The sequence below is a fragment of the Cervus canadensis genome, chromosome 6 (genome assembly GCF_019320065.1).
Source record: "Cervus canadensis isolate Bull #8, Minnesota chromosome 6, ASM1932006v1, whole genome shotgun sequence".
Classification (NCBI taxonomy): domain Eukaryota; kingdom Metazoa; phylum Chordata; class Mammalia; order Artiodactyla; family Cervidae; genus Cervus; species Cervus canadensis.
The window spans coordinates 74,391,489-74,400,933 of record NC_057391.1 but is presented as its reverse complement, the minus strand read 5'-3'; the positions used below and the strand labels follow the sequence as shown (position 1 = coordinate 74,400,933).

Sequence of the window (9,445 nt, the reverse complement as noted above, 5' to 3'; positions counted from 1 at the left end):
CCACAGTAGATGAGAACAGGGAGGCCAGAAGAGAAGAGAGCTATGGTTTTAATTAGCAGGTTTATCAGATCTTGATTTTTCTGTCTTTATGTATCAAATTAAATGAAGTCCTCTACTGCCTCTGACCTTGATCTATAGTGAAGCTCAGCATCTGTATAATTTAATTCACTCCTACCACTTCTTAGATAGTCAAATGTGAGAGCTGGAAGAAATTTGAGAAAACATCCAACTGAACCATCTTATTCTGTACCTAGAGGATGTATTATAACAAGATTATGGGTCAGTGGGTGAGAAAGTGAAATACTACCCATTGAACTTGGTTTCATTTCTCCCTTGCTACCCTGAGAGAATAAATAAGGCAATAAGATGAATACGCAGTCTTTATTTTCTCTAAAATTGAGGCAAAGGCAACTCTTTAGAAAAAGAAACCATCTACATGATTGAAAATGGGAAGGTCCAAACTTATACAATGTTATATGTCAATTATATCTCAGTGGAGCTGAAAAAATTGTTTTTAATTAAAAAAAAAAAAAACTATTGGAAACAGAAAACAGGCTCCCATGCCTTTACACAGGAGCCTTCACACTGTGGCTCCAGGATGCTCAGAGGAAGGAAATAAAGTCAGCCAAGGTTGAGCCAAGATCCTCCTGAGTTGGTCCAGACTCCAGACTAGCATTACAAAGAGGAAAGAGATCAGTCAAGGGTCTTTGAGCCTAAAGATCATAGAAAGATGTAACACTGATGTTCATCACCTCAGCTGAGTGTGCTAACTGGCATTTCTGTTCTTGATGAGGAAACTGACCCAGTTTCCCAAGTTCTTCTGCCATCCTCATGCCCAGCCTGGCAACCACCCCATTCTCCTGGCTCAAGAGGGTGGTCGACTCTGTAAGTCTTGGAAAAGAGAGCTCTGTAGGTGTGACCGTCTTATGCCATGAGCCAGCCTCATGAGAGGGTTGGATGTGCAAAGATTTCTAGAAGGGTCAGGAGTATCGGAGCAGGCCAGGGTTCACTAGAGCAGCCTGCCAGGACAAGACTGCAGGGTAGGCTTTCTCCTTGGTCCCCGTCTCTCATGGTGTGGACTTGGTCTGATACGACCGTGCCTCTTCCACCAGATCTACTCCCACTGGATTCCCAGAAGCTCACAACTGACATTCCACAGGCGCTCAGCCGTTTTGTTATTCCGGGCCCTGGGCGACACCCAGGTCTTCTTGCAGTCACTGGAGGGCAGAGAAAGAGAGTGAATATCCAGGAGTGAAAATGGGCAGTCCGGAAAAGTTTACGTCCTCCTCTTGGAACAGATTTCTAAATGTATAAAATATATTAGATAAAAAAGAAACTAACTGTACTAAAATGCAATTTTAAAATATTTTGGGTTTTGTATTGTATATTGGGTTTTTTATTTAAAAATTTTTAATTTTCTTGGTGTCGAGTTGATTTACAGTGTTGTGTTGTGATTACAGTTGATTTACAGTTGATTACAGTTGACTTACAGTTGATTTACAGTGTTGTGTTACGTACAGGTATGCAGCAAAGTGATTCAGTTAGACATGTAATATCTTCATTCTTTTTTAGGTTCTTCTCTCATAAACGTTATCACAGAATACTGAGTAGCTTTCCCTGTGCTATATAATAGGTCCCTGTTGGTTATCTATCTTATATACAGTATAAAATGTTTTAAAAACAAATGCATAGCATAGTAACGTGTTCATGTCACTTTGCAGTGGCTGCAGATACCACAGAATGTCACTTCTGCTCACCAGTCCTTTGAAATCTGGTGGTGATTAGACCCCAGGCTAGCTCATCTAGTAGACAACAAAATGTCTATTCTTACATTCCATCAGTTAATGCCAATCTTGGCATCTTTGGGAGACAGAGTTCACACCGGGAAGCAGTGGCTTTGCCCTGGAGCTTTGTGCTATGTGCTATTTAAAAATTCATGAAGGAAGTCAGCCAAAAGCTTCAAGGAAAAGAAAAAGGCTCTGCAAAGGTTTATCTGCAAATGTGGCACACAGGTTTCAAACAGAGCCATGAAACCAACTCTTATTGTTGTTGTTGAAACCAGTTCTTGCAATGTTTCAAAGCTGTTCAGTCGCTAAGTCATGGCTGACTCTGTTGAGACCCCCATGGACTGTAGCCTGCCAGGCTCCATGGGATTTTCCAGGCCAGAATACTGGAGTGGGTTGCCATTTCCTTCTCCAGGGAATCTTCCTGGCCTGGGGATTGAAACTACATTTCCTGCATTGGCAGGCAGGTTCTTTACCACTGAGCCACCAGGCAAGCCTATGTATCAAATCTAAGCTTCCTTTAAAAAGAAAAAGCACTTGGTTTACTGGCCCAACCGGAATCTGGATTCCCCCATCAGGCACACAGCTGCCACACACCTGAAGTACTTGCCGCTCAGAGGCTCCAGGCCCTCAGCCAGCGCACAGTGCAGGCTGGTCTGGGCCCCCTCCCACGTCGTCTTGAGGAAGGGGGAGAAGAGCCGCCAAAGCAGGCACAGCAGGAAGGAGTGTCGGACCAGCTCGGAGCGGACGATGCCTGGGTGCACCGCGTAGGTGGTGACCCCCGTGCCTAGGGCAAAGAGGGCACAGTTAGACCAGAGACACACTCCCAGGCCAGGAAACAGATCACCTCCTGCACCAACACGCACAAGTGACAAGAAGGGCCTTGGGAACCCCTGTGTTATAAAGACACCACTTCTAGCCAGGTGGTGGTGGCGGTGCCGCCAGGTAGAATCTCACAATTAATTCACTGAGGTTATCCAGAAAGATCTATAACTTTCTCAGCATTCTATGCACCGGATGGAATGCTTGGTTGACGGTCCTTCTATTTCAGTGTCATCTTTTCTTTTTTAAGATTCTTTTATGTGGACCATTTTTTAAAGTCTTTTGTTTAATTTGTTACAATATTGACTCTGTTTATGTTTTGGTGTTCGGGCCACGTGGCCTATGAAACCTGAGCTCCCAACCAGCAATCAGATACATACCGCCTGCACTGGAAGATGAAGTCCCTGGACCGGCAGGGAAGTCCCTGTTTCAGCGTCATCTTAATCTTTGGCTTAAATGGTATCTTTGGAATTTCTATTGGAGGGTCTCAGGGGTAACAATTCTGTTAGAAGGTAGGAAGCTAGGATCTTGTTGTAAACTGCATTTGCCAGGCAAGCACATTTGATGAAGTATATAGGTTGAGGGGTGTTGATGGATATGATGAGGGCTACTGATAGGCCCCTAAGACACGCCTGCTACCTCTACTGTCTTCAGTATTTATTACATACAAGGGTTGTGCTACATGTTTTACATGCTATCTCATTTGACTCTCAAAGAGGTTCATGAGGTAAGCAATACTAAGAAGGCCATTTATAACTAAGGAAACTGAGTTCTCATCAGACAAGTTAAGGAAGTTGCCCAAGGCCCCATCTAGCAGGCTGCAGAGCTAAGGTCTGAACCCCGATGTAGAGCAAAGAGCACGGACTTCCAAGCTGCCTGGATTTGAATCCTGTCTCATTTAGGAACAATATGCCCTGCTTGGGCAAGTTTCTTAAGATATCTGTGCTCATTTCTTCCTTTGTAGGGAGGGGAAACATAATAGCATTTCCTCATAGGAATATTGTATTAAATGAGTAAAGACATCACTAGTACACGGCACACACAAACTCTCAATTTTTGTTGTCATTATTAGTACTTTTTAACTTTTTATTTTATATTGGAGTATAGGTGATTAACAGTGTTGTGATAGTTTCAGATGGACAGCAAAGGAACTCAGCCATACATATACATGTATCCATTCTCCCCCAAGCTCCCCTCCTGCCCAGGCCCCACATGACATTGAACAGAGTTACCCTATTCTTCTGCTTTCTGCATTCTGATAGTAAATACCTTCCCCCAAACTCTGGCTTATTCACTAGAGCAAATGGTCCTCCAGATTCAAAGATATCAAAGTCAACAGCTCAACAAAAACTCTAGGGGAGCACGGAATCATAGGATTAAGAGTGGCCTCACCTCCCCTTACAGCTGAGGGGATGAAGTCAAGGGAGATTAAAGGGACATGTCTGCATATACACGTGGCTCTACATGTGGTAGAGTAAGAACTCAGACCCAAATATCTGAAACCCTGACTCCAGGCAGCGAGTGGCCGCTCTGTAGCTCAGCTCACCACGTAAACCTCAGCAGAAGGCCCAGTGAAGGAAGCAACCTGATTTAAATCTCAGTCCCCACGTTCCAGTCCTTATTCTTTATTTGCCGCATAATCTTGGGCCGGCCACTTCTCTGAATCTCAGTGTGAACGCATAAAACAGTAAAAACAATACCCATTCTGCCTGTTGCAAGAGGTTGTCATAAAAAAATCAGATGAGGGCTTCCCTGATGGCTCAGTGGTAAAGAATCTGCCTGCCAATGCAGGAAACACAGGTTCGATCCCTGATCCAGCAGGATCCTTTATGCTGTGAAGCAACTAGACTTGTGCACCACAACTATTGATCCTGTGCTCTAGAACCCAGATGCCGCAACTACGGAGCCCATGTGCCCCAGCTACTGAAGCCTGCATGCACTAGAACCCACGCTTTGCAACAAAAGAAGCCACCGCAATGAGAAGCCTGCACACTGCAACTAGAGAGTAGCCCCTACTCTCTGCAACTAGAGAAAAGCCCTCACAGCAATGAAGACCCAGCACAGTCAAAAATAAATAAAATTATTTTAAAAATCAGATGAGATGATAAATATGAAATACTGGGTTGACCAAAAAGTCCTTTCAGGTTTTTCTATAAGACGTTATGGAAAAACCCAAAAGAACTTTTTGGCCAACGCAATAAGATGTGACAAAACACATAATAAGGTTTATAGGTTTTCCTGACCCCTGTTCAATTTTAACAGTCCTTCCCAAGGGCGAAGACTCTGTTTTACAACCTCATTCATTTTTCACTCTGTTTATAACCTCATTCTCCTTAATGCACAGAGCTGCTTCTAAAATGAGCATGCTTGACATTCTGACTTCAGAAGTTTCTGCCAACCTCGAAACTGACCCGAGCCCATGCTTTTGCTGTCTTAACTCTGGCTCTTTCTCTAGACTCACCTTTGAGCCTCTTGGCCAACTCGCGAGTGAAGAGCACATTGGCCAGCTTGCTGTGGCAATAAGCGAAACCCCGGTTGTAGTACTTCTCACCCTGGAGATCATGGAAGCGAATCTTGCCGGCGTGATGGACCACTGACGAGAGGGTCACCACCCGTGCAGGAGCAGACTCCTTCAGCCGCTCCAGGAGCAAGCGGGTGAGAAGGAAGTGACCTGTGAGGAGAGCCAGTGGGGGAGAAGTAAGAGTGGACTGGCAGCCTGGGCTTGGGTGTGAGAGCTGGTGTGTGATAGGACTTTAGCACCAGCTCACTATCTTCTGGGTGTGAACACGCTGATACCATGAGCAACTTAGCGCTAGTGGTCAGTCAGTCTGAGTTAGTTGAGTCCTCAAGGCAAGGGCCAGAGCTGGACTGTAGATAAGGCAACACAGATGTAATCTGTAGTTATTTGTACCTTTGCCCTTGCCCCAGTCAGGGGAAACTGCGAGCTTTCGACATCTCCCCTGTAGCTATGATCACATAGCCGTGGGCATGGACATGGATGAAATATTCAGGGAAAATAACACACACTTATGGTCAGAGAACATGCTCCTTGATACCCTCACAAAAGCCATCGCCTTGAACTCTGAACCATGACCTCTCTCATACCTCAAGTCTCAAAGTTCTGCCTCCTCCATGGACCAACCCTTGGTTTACTTGTTACAGTAACTGACCCCCCGCAGCCAAAGATCCCTGCACCCCGACATCTGGCCCTGCCTGGCAAGTCTTCATTACCATGGTTCCCTTTAAGAATGACATTCTTCTTCCTGGTATCTCCTAATTTGGGGGGTTTCTTAATGGTGTAGGTAAGAGGAGCTCACTTTTTTGCGCTGGTTAGGAGAGAGATAATGAAGGAAAAACCAGTATGCCTTGCTCTTCAGTCACTCAAAGATACTCACCCAGGTGGTTGACTCCCAAGTGGGTTTCAAAACCATCAGCTGTCTTGGAATACGGGCACAGCATCACTCCTGCATTGTTGATCAGAATATGAAGCTGCTTTTCCTCTAAGGAGCACAGCCAAGGAGACCACGTGGTTAGCCGCCTGTCCCACTTCTGAGTGTTTGTTCCTTGCCTTTGGGCCTATCTCAGTGATATTCAGTAACCGCTGTCACTGGGTTTCTAATTTTGGTTGCTGTTTCTTCCTGGACACCATTCATCCATTCATTCAGCAAACGGGTATTCAGTACTGACTCGGGGCTGGGCTAGGCACGGGGCGCACAGTGGTAAATAAGACAGACATGGTCACTGTCCTTCACAGATTTCATTGTCCTTGATGGGAGATGGTCATTTTCCAAGATACAGAAGAATATTAGCAGCAACAGAACTTCCTCTAGTGCCTGTGGCCCCAGAAGGCTGATTCTCAGCATCAAAGAAGAGCGTGGCATCAGGGCCACACCTTGATGTCAAGGTGCAAGCCCAGACAAGGAGCTGACACCTCCAACATCCACAAAAGAATGATAAGGATCCTGCCCAACCTGTCCACCCACTGTCCCTGAGCCAGTTCCCTGCCCTGCTAGTTCATGCGGCAGAACCTGTCCAGTGGGATCCATGATGTTTCTGATTTTATAGTCAGAGAGGGTCCAGGGTTGAGCAGCCACACCCACACCCAGCTTCCTGCCTTTCTAGTGATATACCAGGGCCTCACCTGCCAGGAAGCCCTCAGCAAAGGCTCGGATGGACTTGGTATCAGATAGGTCCAGTTTCCGTACCAGCACCTGGGAGTTCTTTGTATCAGCTCGGATTTCACTGGCAGCAGACTCCCCCTTCAGTACATCTCGACAGGCAATGTATACTCGGGCTCCTGGGGCCAAAACAGAGGACTACATGTTCAGAATCTGGGCTGAAGAAGAGTCTAGTAAGTGAGTTTGGGGCTGGTGGGCAGAGCATTCCCCCTCACTATTCTTAAAACAGTGAGTTGCCACTTCTGGATTCTCCTTGCTATCAGCTTCAGCCCAGGCTGGGAACCCTGATTTTTACAACACTGGTTTTATATTTACCATGGTTAAGGATCCCGTTTTCAAATAACTGACTTGACCAATATTATATGTAGGCATCACTGTTTTCCTTACTTTATATAATAAGGAAGGGGCAGGCAGGAAGGAAGGTTTCAGGCCATAGAGTAAGTTGGTGTCCCAGCTGGACTTGAACCCCAGGATCCTTGAGTTTCTGGCCACAACCTCCAAGCCCAGGAGGAAAGATAAGGGAACGTGAGCAGAGCTCCTAGCAAGAAAGGCAGGAGGCCCTGCCCTGTGGAAACGAAAGGGAAAGACTTGCCTCTACGAGAAAGCTCTCTGGCCGTCTCCTTGCCAATGCCTGTGTTGGCGCCAGTGATCACCACCACCTTCCCAGAAAGCTGCACATTTGTTCTACAAACCCCGCCAGCAAAGAACTTCCTATAGGCAAAGGAAACAAAACATTTATGCACCATCTTTTCCAACCCCAGAAGGAGATTCATAAAACCCACCCTCCCTCAAAGAGGAATTTCTTTGCATTGTTGTCAGGAGACCTAAAGCAGCTAATCTTCAGGGGAGGGCATTGTCCCAGTGAGCAAGGCAGTCTCCTGCTTATCAGCTCATGTGGGGAGGTCATGTGCCCGGAAGCTACAAATGATCATCAGAGCAAATAAAATCAATTCTCTTGAGCCAGAGCCAATGGAGACCCTCCTTGTTAGATAACAAAAATATCTCGCACTTAACTCTAAAGGTTCTCGGAGGTCAGATTCCTCCTCTAACCTGCGCCACAAACATGAGAGGGGTGGGCATGTGTAGAATCAGTGGTCCTGAGTCCTCGGTCTTCAATAAGCATCAGTGGTGAGTAACTGATGAACAGCACCTCCAGGGGTCCCATATGTAAACATGGCTCTTGGGTTGCCTTGCCAGTTTTAAGAGAGCCAGAATATTCTGCCATCTTATTAGAGATTTCATTCTAGCCGTCAGTGCACAGAGAGAAAAACCTCCCTTGCTCAGACCTCTATGCAAAGAGCATTCTTTTACATAGAGTTGACCTGACAAGTTCCCCAAAATAGGACAGGAAGGAACAGACCTGACATGATCTGAACATCATCCAGCTGCCAAGCACTAGGCTAGGCAATTTCCAAGGGAATTTAATTCAGTCATTCAGTTATTATCCCCATATTACAATGGAGAAAGCTGAGGCTTGAAGAAGTTCACTTGCTAACAGTGGCAAAACTGGAATCTGAACCCAGGTTTCTCTGCCAGGACCTAGAGTAATACTTTGTCCTTGATAGGTCCCTTTAACCTTCTTGACCATCAGCAATTTAAAAATTCTTTACTCAGAACCCACATTTCTCTGACATCTCCAGAAATCTTACAGCAAAATAGCCATCCCCAAACATTACTTGTCAGTAGTTTCAAAGTGGGGAGAGTTTGTTTCCTTCCCAAGATGCCTGGTACTTAACAACGAGTCCCTTGGTAAGGACCACCCATGGTAATGCAGCAAGCCCACCTTGACTGGGGATACTGAAGAAAGGGAGGTCTTCAGAGGAACCCAAGGGAGCAGAATGAAAGAGCAAGGGCTCCCCCATAAGATGGCTTTCAAGCTACTTAACAGAGTCATCCATTCAGCCTTTCACTAGCTTCAGAATTCAAACCAGCCTCTCCTCTCCCCAGGTGCTTCCTTCTTATTTTCCACCATGGTACTCAGAACCACCTCCTTCCTTCATGCTTTTTCTGCCTTGACTTTCTCTCCCTTGGCCTCCATCCCTTCAGCAGCTGAGAACTCATCTACTTACAAGCTCCATGGCTCCCAACTCAGGGCTTTGTAAACTATTCAATGAATTACTGAATTAAGACAAACCTGATGGATGGAGCTGTCACATACAGGAAAGAAAGGAAGGAGGTGAGCAGTCCCAAGACAACCAGCATCTTTTCAACTTCTTTAGTTGCTGCTGCTTCAGCAAGAGCAACTTATACTCCAACTCTGGCTCAGGCTCCTCCTGGTCTGGCTCCAACTCTTGGCTGCTTCTTGCTGCTTCTCTCTCCTCCAGCTCTTCTCGCTCCTGGGTGCTCAGCAACAGCCTGGCTCTGAGCGCAGCCCAGAATCCTATTTAAATCCGAGAGCTGTCAGAGCGCAGCCTGCTGGGAGATGTAGTCCTGGGGGAGGAGGACAGAGAAAAGAGCAGAGCTCACATTGGCAAAGAGAACAAGGGCAGCTGGAGAACAGCCCCCTAACTTTCCCGCCCTCAATCATCTCTCTTATCTAGGGAGTGTGTTCTCTCAACCACCCCCAGCTCCACACCTGCAAAATAGAATATGTTTAACTTTAGCAACAGACCCCATGATACTTGAAAAACAGAGTGATTAAAATAGACAAGAAAGAACCCC

The 9,445-nt window shown here is 46.1% G+C and overlaps 1 protein-coding gene across 1 annotated transcript; it reads right to left on the bottom strand.

Moving 5' to 3' along the window:
- Positions 1-364: 364 nt before the first annotated feature.
- On the bottom strand, positions 365-9,170 carry RDH12 (retinol dehydrogenase 12). Its single transcript, XM_043472363.1, has 7 exons — positions 8,919-9,170; positions 7,377-7,495; positions 6,748-6,903; positions 6,002-6,106; positions 5,068-5,277; positions 2,382-2,571; positions 365-1,217 (listed from the first exon to the last, which is right to left on the bottom strand). The coding sequence occupies exons 1-7, from the start codon at positions 8,984-8,986 to the stop codon at positions 1,115-1,117; spliced, it is 951 nt and encodes a 316-aa protein (XP_043328298.1). The 5' UTR covers positions 8,987-9,170; the 3' UTR covers positions 365-1,114.
- Between the last annotated feature and the right edge of the window lie 275 nt (positions 9,171-9,445).

Bases quoted from the DNA above. Each gene is read 5' to 3' on its own strand.
- RDH12 (XM_043472363.1), bottom strand. From the start codon at position 8,986: ATGCTGGTTGTCTTGGGACTGCTCACCTCCTTCCTTTCTTTCCTGTAT. The intron at 7,496-8,918 runs GTTTGTCTTAAT...CTTTGCCTATAG, and splicing joins GTGACAGCTCCATCCATCAG to GAAGTTCTTTGCTGGCGGGG. The intron at 2,572-5,067 runs GTGAGTCTAGAG...TCTTTGCCCTAG, and splicing joins GTTGGCCAAGAGGCTCAAAG to GCACGGGGGTCACCACCTAC.